The sequence below is a fragment of the Notolepis coatsorum genome, assembly GCF_963971535.1.
Source record: "Notolepis coatsorum genome assembly, chromosome: 1".
NCBI classification, from domain to species: Eukaryota; Metazoa; Chordata; class Actinopteri; order Aulopiformes; family Paralepididae; genus Notolepis; species Notolepis coatsorum.
This window is the reverse complement of record NC_140165.1, coordinates 166,592,009-166,609,022: the sequence shown is the minus strand read 5'-3', so window position 1 is coordinate 166,609,022 and position 17,014 is coordinate 166,592,009. Positions and strand designations below refer to the sequence as shown.

At 41.0% G+C, this 17,014-nt stretch overlaps 1 protein-coding gene across 1 annotated transcript in view; it reads left to right on the top strand.

Annotated features, from left to right (window-relative positions):
• Positions 1–17,014, top strand: part of supv3l1 (SUV3-like helicase) — a 127,007-nt gene that overhangs the window by 52,251 nt on the left and 57,742 nt on the right. Inside the window, exons 6-10 of the mRNA XM_084332828.1 lie at positions 2,351–2,462; positions 2,721–2,798; positions 9,612–9,703; positions 13,869–14,049; positions 14,771–14,864. Coding sequence (XP_084188954.1) covers positions 2,351–2,462; positions 2,721–2,798; positions 9,612–9,703; positions 13,869–14,049; positions 14,771–14,864 — 557 coding nt within the window. The remainder of the gene's footprint in view (positions 1–2,350; positions 2,463–2,720; positions 2,799–9,611; positions 9,704–13,868; positions 14,050–14,770; positions 14,865–17,014) is intronic.

The window sequence follows — 17,014 nt, the reverse complement described above, 5'->3', positions numbered from 1 at the left end:
CATTATAACAACAGCACTAGAACACTCATTATAACAACAGCACCAGAACACTCATTATAACAACAGCACCAGAACACTCATTATAACAACAGCACCAGAACACTCATTATAACATCACTAGAACACGCATTATAACAACAGCACTAGAACACTCATTATAACAACAGCACTAGAACACTCATTATAACAACAGCACCAGAACACTCATTATAACAACAGCACTAGAACACTCATTATAACAACAGCACTAGAACACTCATTATAACAACAGCACCAGAACACTCATTATAACAACAGCACTAGAACACTCATTATAACAACAGCACCAGAACACTCATTATAACAACAGCACCAGAACACTCATCACAACAGCACCAGAACACTCATTATAACAACAGCACTAGAACACTCATTATAACAACAGCACTAGAACACTCATTATAACAACAGCACCAGAACACTCATTATAACAACAGCACCAGAACACTCATTATAACAACAGCACTAGAACACTCATTATAACAACAGCACCAGAACACTCATTATAACAACAGCACTAGAACACTCATTATAACAACAGCACCAGAACACTCATTATAACAGCACCAGAACACTCATTATAACAACAGCACCAGAACACTCATTATAACAACAGCACCAGAACACTCATTATAACAACAGCACTAGAACACTCATTATAACAACAGCACCAGAACACTCATTATAACAACAGCACTAGAACACTCATTATAACAACAGCACTAGAACACTCATTATAACAACAGCACCAGAACACTCATTATAACAACAGCACTAGAACACTCATTATAACAACAGCACCAGAACACTCATTATAACAACAGCACCAGAACACTCATAACAACAGCACCAGAACACTCATTATAACAACAGCACTAGAACACTCATTATAACAACAGCACCAGAACACTCATTATAACAACAGCACTAGAACACTCATTATAACAACAGCACCAGAACACTCATTATAACAACAGCACCAGAACACTCATTATAACAACAGCACCAGAACACTCATTATAACAACAGCACCAGAACACTCATTATAACAACAGCACCAGAACACTCATTATAACAACAGCACTAGAACACTCATTATAACAACAGCACCAGCACACTCATTATAACAACAGCACCAGAACACTCATTATAACAACAGCACCAGAACACTCATAACAACAGCACCAGAACACTCATTATAACAACAGCACCAGAACACTCATTATAACAACAGCACCAGAACACTCATTATAACAGCACCAGAACACTCATTATAACAACAGCACCAGAACACTCATTATAACAACAGCACTAGAACACTCATTATAACAACAGCACCAGGACACTCATTATAACAACAGCACCAGAACACTCATTATAACAACAGCACCAGAACACTCATTATAACAACAGCACCAGAACACTCATCACAACAGCACTAGAACACTCATTATAACAACAGCACCAGAACACTCATTATCACAACAGTACCAGAACACTCATTATAACAACAGCACTAGAACACTCATTATAACAACAGCACCAGGACACTCATTATAACAACAGCACTAGAACACTCATTATAACAACAGCACTAGAACACTCATCACAACAGCACTAGAACACTCATAACAACAGCACCAGAACACTCATTATAACAACAGCACTAGAACACTCATTATAACAACAGCACCAGAACACTCATCACAACAGCACCAGAACACATCACAACAGCACTAGAACACTCATCACAACAGCACCAGAACACTCATTATCACAACAGTACCAGAACACTCATTATCACAACAGTACCACTCATTATAACAACAGCACCAGAACACTCATTATAACAACAGCACTAGAACACTCATTATAACAACAGCACCAGAACACTCATTATCACAACAGTACCACTCATTATCACAACAGCACCAGAACACTCATTATCACAACAGTACCACTCATTATAACAACAGCACCAGAACACTCATTATAACAACAGCACTAGAACACTCATTATAACAACAGCACCAGAACACTCATTATCACAACAGTACCACTCATTATAACAACAGCACCAGAACACTCATTATCACAACAGTACCACTCATTATAACAACAGCACCAAAACACCCATGCCTAGCTGCTTGAAGCCTGTTATTTTACTGATCCCCCCACACACACACATGGGTGAGTTGGTGAATATTCAGTCTTTGTACAGCCATTGACAGCCAGACAGAACGATGATTTAATTCAGTAGGAAGACAGAATGAGCCTAATGTAAGATTGTGTGTGTTTGTGTGTGTGTCAGGGCGTACCATGTGACCTGGTGACGGGGGAGGACAGAACGGTTATGGACCCAGAAGGCCGAGCGGCAGGTCATGTGGCCTGTACCATAGAGATGTGCAGCGTCACAACGCCATGTTAGTAGTTATTAATAATATTATATTTTATTTAAAATAAGGTAGCACTGATAAATTAATAAATAGATAATGTATATTATGTGTATGATAATGTATATAATATATAATTTTCTAGATGTAGCAGTGATTTATAGATGATGTATATTATAATATGTGTGATAATGTATACAATATATTATATTCTAGATTAGTTAGCAATGATTTATAGATAATGTATACTAATATGTTTATTATAATGTATATAATATTGTATTCTAGATGAGATAGCAGTGATTGATGAGATCCAGATGATCAGAGATCCTTCCAGAGGCTGGGCCTGGACCAGGGCACTACTAGGTCAGTACTACACGCACGCACACACGCACGCACACACACCTCTTCCTTTACTCTAAGCTCTAAGGCAGGGATTTATGCCACAACCCCATTTTATTTAGGAATATTTTTGGCGACCCCACCCTTAACACTTTCTCCGCCAATAACGTCATGGAACGGGTTTCAAGTTCACCAAGTTCTGCCAGATCACGGCGTATGACGTGGTATTCATATTTCACTCACGGATCATTGTCTGATGCTGTCTGAGCCGGCACAACTCTGCAACGCTTCAATACTGCCACCTGGTGGCTGATCGGCGAGTTTCCAAACCGGATATGCCCGTTGGAGCTCGGTCCGTCCCCTAAATCCGTCCGGCCACTCGTTTATCATCCCAGGACTCTAGCCACACACCGTGGATATGGATTGCTGCCATAACTCAATAATCCACATGATTTGGGCTGTTATTATTATTATACAAACCGGAAATGAATCGCCTCGATCCCCATCACATAACTGGGATCTGTTTGCTCCAGTATCATCGCCCAACGCTAAGAGGAGGCTGCCGTGAGTTTCAACGTTTTTGTTTATTATTATCCATACAAACTGCTCTGATCTATATATCACCCATACTACATGAAGCATTTAACGACGATCACGGAATTATAAACGACCCCCCCCCCCCCGTTCACCCGCGCATGATCAGTCATAACGTTTAGGACCATGTACAGTTGACATTTTTAATATAGCGTCGATCGGTATCAAACAGCATTTGATAATCTAATATATGCATTTATGCCTATATCTCACGTTCTAGGAATTACTGCAGAAAACGATAAAAACATTTATACTCTAGACGGTATTTTCGTATGAATGTGTGAATGAAAAAGAAAAACGTTCCTACATCCTGAACGATAGATAATCGATGTTGAATGGGCCATAGTAATGTCAATTTAGCAATACAATTTAAAAAGTTATAGCCCTGCAAAGGTGAATGTTACAAAGGGTCAGATTAAACCGAATATATATATTTATTACTTGAGATATATTGTATAATATTTGTATATCGTCTGATATCCCTTGTATATTCTTTGTACATATACACGGAATATCCCTTTACCTAGGTACAGGCCAGACCATAATATTCGTTCTCCTATTGGACAGCGACCCCCTAGGCGCCAACGGCCATACCCCCAATGTCTAGTTCAAAGCCACCGCTAAGACATGTCTCAACATGCCCAGGTTTGCGCAGTAATACGAGACAGAACTGAGGTTGGCACTAGATTATTCACCTTACGTATAAATACGTCGCAGGTGGATACAGCAGTTAGTTAACCCAACAAGTTGAAGCCTTCACCACGAGTCAACGACCAAGTGAAGTGAGCAACTTTGCGTCTAAATAGAGCACTTAGAACCGCGTGCGAATAGGATAGTAAAAGTGTCAGAGCTTAGTGAAATAACGTCAAGTTCGACCTAGTTAATGTGAAGTACCGTGCACAGGAGAATCTACACCGGCAAATGCAGAGCCTTTTCCGGCTGGATTATATTGCTTTTGGTACTGTGGCTGCTAGAGCAGAGAACCGTCTACCCGCTGCTGTGTGGGATCTACCCGTGAGGAGCATCACTCGAGCCCGTCTCTAGGAAGAGGCTGGCTGGCTTTCATCCATGCTGTCACGCATACTTGGATTATAGCTGCTGCTTTTGTCTGCAGATCGAGGGGAGTATATGTACCGACTCCCGTAGCTGGAGCTTATTGATTCCTCGTTGATCCAGACTTTTGCTCCCGAACATTCCTCTCCCCTGCTGGCTTACAACCGGAGGGAACCCCCTTAGTATCTCCAGCTGACCTACGAGTAGGGATGGGAATCTAATCGAATCGAGTTCCTAATTGGCCGATGCCTGGAACCGTGTGGCTCCTGTGACTTTCGATTCCCTTATCGCTGCCTACAGTTGCGCAATAACGTTACGTTAGCATGTAGCCATGGCAGACTCTATTTGATTCCTTAAGGGCTCGAAATTGCCTGGGTTTCGGTAATATGCTCCCGAAATGCTCCCGCTGTTTGGCTACTTCTATGTGCAGTGAAAACTACTTGAATGCTTTAGAACCTAGTCATTGATTTAGATCAGGGTGAGCTAAAATTAGCCGCGGAGCTAACGTGAGCTAACGCTATTTAATCAAGCTCACAAAGAGAGATAAACAGCGGATAGTACAGGTACAAATACAATAAAACAGCAGGTGGGGGCTGTTGTGTAAACCTTGTACTCTTTAGTTCACATATAATGAGAGACGTGAGTGCTTGTTTACAAGTCTGTAAGCCAGGAAGAGTGGTGCAACATACAAATGTGTCCGTGTAGCAACACAAGCCAATACTTTAAAGGACAGGGGCCCGGGGAGGGAGCTCTCTCTCTCTGTGTGTGTGTGTGTGTGTGTGTGTGTGAGAGAGAGAGAGTGTGAGTGAGAGACAGAAGTCAGAGGAATAACAACCTGTTATTCAATAGATTAAATTCGTTTAAGAATAAAAAAATAAATACATTTTAAGAGAATCTCAAATACATTATTTTATTTAAGTGTAGGCTATAGTTAATGTTTTATTTTTTACAGTTTTTGTATTTTTCTGACATGGGGGCTCAACAATAAATGACAATCAGAAATGTCAAGTTGCATGTTGTTATTCTAACCAGCTTAGACCCCGACGCTCTGCATCTTCTGGCCGCCTCAGACCTACTCCTATCCGAGCTCCGGGAGGGTCATCAAAGAGAAGTCGCCTATTCTCAGTCCTTGCCCCACAATGGTGGAATGAACTACCCACCCCAGTTAGGACAGCCGAATCACGTCCAATCTTTCGCCGTCGACTAAAGACGCACTTCTTCAACCATTATCTGAATAAAAAAAAATATATCTAACCCTAACTAACCGTACTGTCATGCACTTGTCCTAATAAACTAACCTACACTGTAGCACTCAACACTTTGATGAACATTGTTGCTCAGCTGATAGAGTTGTGCCCTTCCTGATGGCTTGTCGTACAGAACTTGTAAGTCGCTTTGGATAAAAGCGTCAGCTAAATGACTAAATGTAGTTCTGTTGCATTTCCAATTTATTTATTTAAATTATAAATTGATCAGGTATCGATAAGGGAATCGATAAAGAATCGAATCGATAAGCAGAATCGATAATGGAATCGTATCGATAAAATCCTATCAATTCCCATCCCTACCTACGAGTGTGCCTTATATAATTCTTATGCTACAGGTGGTATTAATTATCTCCATCGGAATGTGCTCATGGACTTACGCTCTTGACCTATTTATGCATATTCTTCGCCATACAAGCGCGACCCTAATTCTCAATACTGTAATCTAATATTGCTGCTCTTCTAATAAATATTCCAAACAGGACTTTCTTTGTTAAAGGGGAACTCCAACATTTTGGGAAATTAGCTTATTTAACATCTTCCCTGGAGTTAGACAAGAAGATACATACCTTTTTTGTCTCTGTTCGTGCATTTTAGCTTTGGGAATAGACGCTCCGTTAGCATAGCTTAGCTTCATCACTGGAAGTGAGGCAGGACAGTAGCCTTACAGTGCCTTACAGTGTATTGCAAGGTCTGACATTGACCAAACTTGATATGCATGACCTTGGTGGGCTCTAGGTCAACTCCTGAAAAGGGGGTCAATGTCAGACTTTGCAATCAAAAGTTAGGGGGCTAATAACCCCTGCCATAATTTCAGTGCGCCCCCTAACTTTTGATTGCAAGGTCTGACATTGACCCCCTTTTCAGGAGTTGACCTAGAGCCCACCAAGGTCATGCATATCAAATTTGGTCAATGTCAGACCTTGCAATACACTGTAAGGCACTGTAAGGCTACTGTCCTGCCTCACTTCCAGTGATGAAGCTAAGCTATGCTAACGGAGCGTCTATTCCCAAAGCTAAAATGCACACACAGAGACAAAAAAGGTATGTATCTTCTTGTCTAACTGCAGGGAAGATGTTAAATAAGCTAATTTCCCAAAATGTTGGAGTTCCCCTTTAAGCCGTGTTATTGTGTGGGTGTTCATCATATATACCTGTGTACTGTATGGCCAGTAATTAAAGTACATAACTCAGTAGTGGTTTAATGATACCATACTTATCAATACAGTCAGGGAATTGTACCCCTCAGTTACAGTGAACATCTCCATAGACTTACAGTACTGGCAGAGAATGGTATAAGATGATCAAAGTGGTGGCAGGGAATGTGTTAAATGTATTGTGTGATTTCAACGTGGAAATAAGGAATATCAAAATAAAAGCACACGTTGTTGAACTTTATCTTGCATATTTATTAGAAAATGAAATTACAGCACTATGTTATCAATGAAATTAATGAATATTATCAACAAAAGCAACGGAATTGTTTCTGTATACATATTTATAAAATGAGGCATATTTAGCCAAAATATGTTGCCAGAACATAAAAAAAGAAAAGGAAATGCGTTCACATGCGCTTTTCAAGAAAAGAAAAAAAATCTAGACTTCATGGGAAGGGTGTGCTTGTACATTTGAACAGTTCCATGATACGTGGTGGCTGCGTTGTGCTGAGAAATAGGCGGAGATCTGCTTCTACTCTGAGGCAAGATCTATATTTATTTTGTATTGTGTGCCGAAAATCCGGCATCACAGAGGTATGTTGATGTGAAGGGGACAAGCTTTCTTAGCGCAGCATTACACAACACTGGGTACTCGTTCCGGACTGATATTCAGAACTTTGCGAGGGCCTGTCCAGTGAACTTGACTTTCAGTAGCTCGTCACACGAAAGATCTATGAGCGCCTGTTGTCCAATTTGTCCGTGCTCTCTCTTTTTCGGAAAAATAGTTCAATGAGCCCTTCTATGTGGCTACAGATAATAATAAAATAATTTCTGCAACATTCTGTTCCTCCAAAAAGCCATCAAGCAGCGTAAATACCCCCAAATCTCTGCTGATTATCCTGGAGTGCCACAAACAGAGTTTCTTAATCCAGCTCTCCATTTTAGCTGCGAGTCCAAACAGGTCTGTGTCCCGACCTTGTAGTCCCAGATTTAAAGATTTCGGCTAGATATGCCAGCTGTGCCAGCCATTCATTATCGGCACATTTCTCTGCCAATGGGTTGTTTTTGTCTGGAAAATCCGCGCTTCTTCTCTCTTTCCGTGCTTTGACAACAAACCTATCCACTGTGAGTGTCCAGGTTATACACAAAAGACCAGACGTGGTCTCCGCGATTATACATGCGCAGGATGTAGTGAGATGTATATTGGAATACTGTGTATCGGTCAGAGTCCTGCCACCTTCAGAAGTTTTCTGATGACTCTGCGATAGTGGAGTCATTTAATCGTCACATGGTGCGATTAAAAACCACCTGCAGCTAAATGTGACGACGTCCAGGGAACAGGTTGTGTATCTGGGGAGGAGGAGGAGTCTGTGATACCCGTTTTCCATCAGGGGAGTCGATGTGGACATGGTTGAGGATTACAAATACCTCAGTGTGCACATCGACAACAAACTGAATGGATCAAAACACGCAGAGGCACTCTACAAGAAGGGCCAGAGCCGACTCTACTTCCTCAGAAGGCTGAGATCCTTCAACGTCTGTACAAGGATGTTTAGGATGTTCTACGAGTCGGTGGTGGCGGGCGCCTTCTTGTACGCTGTGACCTGCTGGGGCAGCGGACTGAGAGCGGGGGACGCAAACAGGCTGGATAAGCTGGTCAGGAAGGCCAGTAACGTGGTAGGGGTGGAGCTGGACTCTAGCGGTGGTGGTGGAGAGGAGGAGCCTTGCTAAGCTCCATGCCATCAGGGAAAACCCCTCCCACCCACTATAGCTGACAGGAGGAGCACGTTCAGTGCTAGACTAACACTCCCAAGATGTAGCACTGAACGGCACAGGAAGTCCTTCATTCCGACAGCCATCAGACTTTACAATGCATCACTGTGCCTCACTGCATCACTGAGCACAGGGTGACAGTTACCATCTTCCTGGACTTTTACTTTTAAAACAACATTGTTCAATATTACACTTACTGTACACTTACTGTGGATTTCTGTATATTTTTTGTTTTTTTTACTGTATATTTTATATTAGAATGTATATACATAACATAGGAAATGTGAATCCCGGACCGTATTCTATTCTTAGGCTTATTTTCTTCGTTATTCTTAGGCACAAATTTTATTCTTATTCGTGACTTTGTTTTGTCTACCTAAATGTTTACTGTGAGCGATTTGTAGTGCCAAATTTCCCTCGGGATATGATTAAAGTATTTCTATTCTATGGCAAATACACACAGCTACCAGGTGGTAAACTCGATCTGAGTCGATCTGTCACCTACCCGCGACCCCACTTTGGGTCGCAAACATTAGTTTGAGAACCGCTGCTCTAAGGTAATGATAGCACCCTCTTCCTTTACTCTAAGCTCTTTGGTAATGATAGCACCCTCTTCCTTTACTCTAAGCTCTTTGGTAATGATAGCACCCTCTTCCTTTACTCTTAAGCTCTTTGGTAATGATAGCACCCTCTTCCTTTACTCTAAGCTCTTTGGTAATGATGGCACCCTCTTCCTTTACACTAAGCTCTTTGGTAATGATAGCACCCTCTTCCTTTACTCTAAGCTCTTTGGTAATGATAGCACCCTCTTCCTTTACTCTAAGCTCTAATGATGGCATCTGTGTAAAAGTCTTACCCACTTCTCATCCCATTCGAGCAGCGTTTATCATGTCTTTCTCATTTATTAGAAGATCTGAAGATCTTTGCTGTAACTGAGCATTCATGTCTCAGTTGTGTGTCATGCGTGTGTGTATTTCTCTGTTGTGTGTGTGTAGGACTGTGTGCGGAGGAGATTCATGTCTGTGGAGAATCTGCTGCCATCGACTTTGTCAGAGAGCTGATGTTCACTACAGGAGAGGAAGTGGAGGTAAGACTGGAAACACAGCATTCTGGATAGATGATAAATGCCCATGCTAGTCTTCGGTCAGATTGATAACCCCATAACTCATTGGTCCGCTCATCTCAACATCAAGCAGCGTCCTGCGATGTCTGTGATACCCAGAACCCAATGCGTCCACAAACTGCTGGGGTCAAACCCGACCGACAGAGATAACACATGCACCGCTCCGTCCCCCCCAGTCAAAGACCATAGTCAAGTGATTGAAGTTGCGGAGTCTCTTATTTTATTTGCACCGGGAAGGATTCATCTGACCAGTAAGATACGGTCGTTAATCAGATGATATCCATTTCCCTTATCCGTCACACGGCAACTAGGAGTTACTCTTATGAAGTCACAATACGATATATGTTATATATATATTATATACACATACATATAATATATAACATATATATATATAACATATATATATGTTATATACACACCCGGTGTACATATGATATATTTCTCTCTTTAGGTCTCTGTGTGGATAAAGATATAAAGATATATCATCATCATCATCATCATTATCATCATTTTATGAAAGGGCTTGTAATACTGCTCATTTGAAAGCTTGGTTGTATTGCTACTTTTTTAATAAGTATTACCACTGTAAGATTACTTAATAAGCTTATTATATAGAATCTACATATGTGATCATTACCACTAGTGTTTTACATCATAAATCATAAACATCACGGGGCAGTGTTTCTGCCGACTCTTTTTTGCAAAAAATGGGTAAAGTCATAAGTGCAACACATTTCAATGCTTACCAGAATGGTCAGAAGGATGTACACGAAGTGGGTTCAAAAAAGGTTTTTATTTTTTAAAAATACAAGATTACAATAAATGCACAATCATGCTTATAAGTACAAAAAAGGTTCCTCTTAGGAATGATCAGAATGCAGAATCCAAAAATCTCTCTCGAGATGGAGCGAGTTAGCCCTTATAAAGGAAAGAAGATCTTTTTGCCATTGGTTTAAATACTGTGATGTAATTTCACTAGCCACTCAACGTTTAAAACATCAGTACATTTTATCCAATCATTGTACTGTACATATACAGTAAGTATCAACCCCTTTCCTCTACTTGCGTTACATACAGTTACATAGTGATAAGTATGGAGAGTCCCTCCACACACTATTTTAACAGGGCAAGGCTTGCAAGGGTTAACCGGGTGTCTGCCAGTGCCGCGAGGCCATCTGTGAAACCTCCCATCTCGACTCCTCGGAGTTGTCTCAGAGTGGCAGAGTCCTCAGAGTTGTCTCAGAGTGGCAGAGTCCTCAGAGTTGTCTCAGAGTGGCAGAGTCCTCAGAGTTGTCTCAGAGTGGCAGAGTCCTCAGAGTTGTCTCAGAGTGGCAGAGTCCTCAGAGTTGTCTCAGAGTGGCAGAGTCCTCAGAGTTGCTCTCAGCCAGTGAACACAGAATTTACACAGTATAGTAATATATAGTATTACACACTTTCTTTTTAAGCATAGAATTATGAAACATATAATTAATTCAGCAGAATATGTATACACCTCTATACCAACATTTCTGACTGTAGCATAACATTTAACATTTAACTGTTATATAGTTTTAAGAGTGTATAAGTTTATAACACAGGTGGCGCTCGTTGACTTGTGGCACACATAACGTGTTTCTTCTCAACTCCTTCAGTTATTTGTTACTTTTTCAGTTATGTATCAGAATAGTGATTCACAAGAATACACAAGAGTACAATGCCCCCTCTGACTTGGGCTGTCTTCTCTAGACTTTCACATTCCTAAGGGTAACTCCTTACTGCATGAATAGAAATGGACAGAGAAATGGACTCTGTGCAGCCCCATGCATTATCAAAAGGTTTCTGTTTGCCGTCTGACTGCATATTCCATTAACTGTAGTGTAGTTTTATAAGTGTATAAAGAATATACAGGTCATATACATAGCTCCAATCATATATAATTAAAATAAGAACATTATACAAAGTGTCACTCGTTGACTTGTGGCACTTAACATGTGTTTAGACTAGAGCTGGGCATAGATCATTTTTTTTTAATCTAGATTAATCTACCTGCAATCCTGGAATTAATCTAGATTAATCTAGATTAAAATGGCTAAAAAAATTTAAAAAAAAGTCTGCCGAAGGTGTTCAAAATAGGTGTGTTCTACCCAAATAATGACCAGAGGAGGAGATGTATCCTCTCCTCTTCATCTGAGGAGTCACTAGCTGTTCTATCTCCTTGTTCAACAGCATGAACATGTCTCTTCTTTTTGTAATTTCCAGTGTTTCTTTTAAAACCAGATTTATCGTAATTTTCTGTGCCCTTCCTTTGATGCCATTAACATTGTTACACTGATATTGACAGCTCTCTCCAGTGTCAAATCACCCTGTCAGTTTCTTCTGTGAACCTTCATTTCTTAATCCACAGACAAACCTGTCTCTCAATGTGTCTTTTAGTGAATCTCTAAATTCACAATGCTGCTGACTGGTTGCTCACACACAGACTGCTGCAGAAGCAGGTTTCTCAACAAATTCAGTGCAAGCTCAGTGTAACAGTTCCATGAATGAATGAATGAATGAAAACGTTATTTAACAGATTGCAGAATGGGTACAATACAGTACGGCTCAATACATACAATTGTTAAGGGGATGCAGACCAGAGAAAGACGTTTGTCTTGTTTACATCAGGGTCCCCCATTTTCATTTATTTGCTCCACATTGTCATTAGCCCCTTTCGTGACTGTGATGCACTGAGTGAATCCACAGTCACTTGCTCCTCAATAGGAAACCAACCTAGATTTACCATGAAGGACTGGTTCTGGCCGAACCGTTCGTTATACAAGAATCACAGAGAAATTACAAAGGTACTCACAGTTGCACGAGGATTTCGGACAGAGATAAGGGATGGTGCGCATGCGCTAGCTGTGATCACCCAACGGCGGAAATAATGCCGTTTTGAGCAGTTTATTAAAATTATTTAAAATGTTTATTAGCAACGCAGAGCTTTCAAACCATCCCGTATCTCTGTCCGAAACCCTTGTGCAACTGTGAGCACCTTTGAAACGTCTCTGTGATTCTTGTATAACGAACGGTTCAGCCAGAACCAGTCCTTCATGGTAAATCTAGGTTAGTTTCCTATTGAGGAGCAAGTGACTGTGGATTCACTCCGTGCATCACAGTCACGAAAGGGGCTACATGGTAATCAAGCGGTCCAATATTTTCAATAACCCAAGCCATTTCTGTTGTAAACACTCACGATAGTCCAGTCGATCCTTCCTTTAGTGTGTAAAGTGGATTTCCTCCTCTTGTAGATGTTTCCCAGTGCCGCCCGTATGAACGTGAGCTAACATGCTAACTCGCTAACGTTAATAATGTAAACAAGGCTTGCAACGGACTTCTTTTTTCTTGCATTGCGCAGATTCAGACGTCCTCATCGCCGAATTGTGTTATATCCTGAGGACTTCTTAACCTCACCTGTATAACAATGATTACCGGACCACTACTTTAGTTTAACACATTATTCTGACTACAGCTCCGGTAGTGCAATCACTTCCTGGTACCACAGCTGGGAACTACGGCAAGTATTTAAGGACAATACAGACCCAACGTTGAGAAAAAGATTAACGGCGTCAATTATATTATCGCGCGACACTAGTCTTGCGATAACGCAGCACGTTAACGGCCCAGCTCTAGTTTACACATAACGTGTTTCTTCTCAATTCCTTTCTGACTGGGCATTACCAGCCAGAATACATATCACATCTAGACACCTATAGTAACATATGCCTAGATTTAAAACAAATAGTCCATAGTTCCCACAGTTTTACACAAGTGGGAGGAAGAATCTACAGACATTCCTCATAATCATATATAAGAACAGGATGTCATAATAACCAGTGTCACTAGTTGGCTGTGACACTTTACAATAGACCACTGCACTTCTGCGTTACATGGAGCTCCAGCACCCCCACAGTCGTAGCTTCAACCACTTACGTCAAGGCTCTAATCAACATTCATTCATTTGTTCCCCCCGCACTCCCTTCCCCCCTCTCCCGCTCTCTCCCATGAGCTCAAAATACCGGAAGTGTTGCAGTGGTCTATACTGTTGTTGAGTGTTGACAACTCCTCATCCTCCTCTCTCTCTTTTTTCCATGCTCCCCCCTCTATCTAGGTCCATACATATGAGAGACTGACACCCTTCTCTATATCGGACCAGGCAGTAGAGACATTAGACAACCTCCGGCCAGGCGACTGCATCGTGTGTTTCAGTAAAAACGACATCTACTCTCTCAGCCGGCAGATAGAGGCCCAGGCACTGGAGTGTGCTGTTATCTACGGGAGTCTGCCGCCCGGTGAGAGAGAGAGAGAGCCATTAAACCATTCCTTTTCATTATGATCTTTACAGCTATGATTAAATTATTAAACCAGGGCGGCTGGGTAGCGCAGTGGACTAAGCACTCGCCTACCACTGCAGAGACTCTGGGATCTAATCCAGCTGTCAGCGGTACCTCCGGTTTGGTCAGTTGTCCCTACTAACACAATTGGCAGTGTTGGCGAGTGGGAAGCCGGTGGGGTATGTGTCCTAGTCATTGTAAACTGCGAATCCTACTGGTCGGTCGGGGCGCCTGTTCAGCAGGGAGGGGATCTGGGGGAGATAGTGTGAACCTCCACACGCGTTAGGTTCCTCGCCGTCAGGTAAAAAGAAGCGGCTGGCGACTCCACATGTATCGGAGGAGGCATGTGGTAGTTCTACACCCTCCCCGGGCCGACAGTGGGGCAATGCGCGCAACGACCAAGGAGGGAATTGGCATAACGACAAAAATTGGAATGGGTGACAAATACAGAAAGTTAAATTTTTGTATTCTATTTTTGGGCTATTTGTTTTGATGATCAAACTTACTTTACTCTTTATGATGTCTGTCTATCTGACTACCCTGTCTATCTGTCTGTACCTGCCTGGCTGTCTATGTTTATCTACCTGTCTGTCTACCTTTCTGACTGTCTGTCCGTCTGCCTGTCTGTCTGTCTATCTGTCTCTCTACTGGTCTGTCTTTCTTTACCTTCTCTTGTTAGGTACCAAACTGTCTCAGGCTAAGAAGTTCAACAACCCTGATGACCCCTGTAAGATCCTGGTGGCTACAGACGCCATCGGCATGGGACTCAACCTGTAAGTTATTATTATTAATATTATCATCATCAGTATTATTAGTAGTAGTATGGGACTCAACCTGTAAGTACTATTATTATTATTATAGATGGATAGAGATCGAGATCTTTATTGATAATGAACATATACAGTATACATATAGAGGCCCACCATTATCAAAAGGATAAAAACACAAGAAAGCTTACAGCTTATTTCCATTGCGGTCATTCAGATGTCTGTGAGTAATATGCACTGGTGAGTGGATGTGTGTAGGTGTATGAGTGCATGATACAACATGCACTTGTCAGAGCCAGTGGGTAAAGCGAGGGTGTGCCCAGTGCCCACCATGCAGGGGGGAGGAAAACAAAGGGAGATAAAATACAGTAAACTAAATAAATAAAAGACAATTAATACAATTAAAAAGAGACTCTTCAAAACCTAATAAAATACCTTAAAAATTTATAAAATCAACCAAGATAAATAAAATATAATTAAACCCAGCTTCTGCCTCTCCTGATCCAGCTCTTGACTTTGACTTTAAAAGAGGAATAGGGGCTGATTAATTTAAGGTCTGCTGGCAGCCTCAGCCTGTTACAATCTAATGCCGCCGAGTACAGGAATTAATTCTGACCAATACATCTTTTGCATTTTACTGGGACCAGATCTGTTGGGCTCCCTCAAGTGCTGTGACCATGTACGTCACTGACCTTGGTGAAGTAATTTCTGAGGTAGTTTGGAACAACATTATTTACTATCCCGTCGACCATGCCGAGTTGGATTTGAGTTACTCTCTCATCTACTCTGAGCCACTCGAGGCTGTCGAAATGAGACTGTAGTAGGTGAGTCCTGGGATGCAAATGTAAAATGAGTAAAATGAGTAGTAGTAGCATTCATTTATTATAATCGATTATAATAAATTATTATTATTAGTAGTAGTATTATTAGAAGTACTAGTGAATAAGAAAACTATGACTGAAAAAAATAACTATTTATTTCTGAGGCATAAGCTATGAAAAACAATACGCTACATATATCAGGGCTGTCAAAGTTAACGCCTTAACTCAAATGCACATTAATGCCACTAATTATTTTGAGGCATAATACATTTTTATTAATTGTAAATATTTATAAACATTCAGTCATACCAGTTCATATATCAAGAAAAATAAATGTAATTCTGGTGACAGACTTCTTCAGACAAACATTTCTGAGTACATTTTAACACTTTGAGCGCCACCAGGGGGAGCCGTTAAATTCCCCAGTATGCCACGCTCTTAAGAGGCTGATTTAGCGAAAACTCATGATTTCCGCGGATAGATTTCTATATTATATATTTTAGCTATGTGGAAATGGTTGGGCTCATTTGACAACATGCTAGTTGATGTACAATACGCCAAAAGCCGTTTGTTGATCCATGCCGTCGTTCGTTCACAATTCCACGCCAAAAAAGGTAAACGGAAGCCCAAATCGAGGCGCATTTCCTCAAAGCAGAGTTATGAGCGTTTTGCTGCAGGAGCGCAAAATCATATTTCCTCATCTGAAACACATTAGTCCAAGTGCAATAATATCATGCATTGTACACACAACACTTAGTGGTGTTTATCATTCATGAAATGCAATGCATATATTATATAGAGATATTTGTATCGATCACGTTGTATGCCTATATGCATTTTTATAATAATGTGTATATATATCGCTTCAATTTCACACAATTACTGTATACATCTCTCGGCATACTAATATTACATATAGACATTTTCAAGGTAAATCAAAAATATCTATAGAAAACGCAGCAATTTAGCAAAACTGTGCATACGCTTCACATTCCATAAATGGGGGGGGGGGGGGGGGGATCATGATTGCATATAAATTATTCCAAGTGCATAATGTCACACACTGTACACTACACCACTTGGTGTTTATCATTCATGAAATGCAATGCATATAGTATATAGGGATATTTTTATATAGATTACGTTGTATGCCTATATGCATTTTTATAATAATGTATATATATATCTAGGGATGCCCCGATCGATCGGCCACCGATCGTTATCGGCCGATAATCAGTATAAATATGCGATCGGGGAATTCCGATAATTAGTCATATTCGCCGATCGCGGAAACTGATCAAGTGGATATCTCACTCGCTTGTCTCAGACGCACAG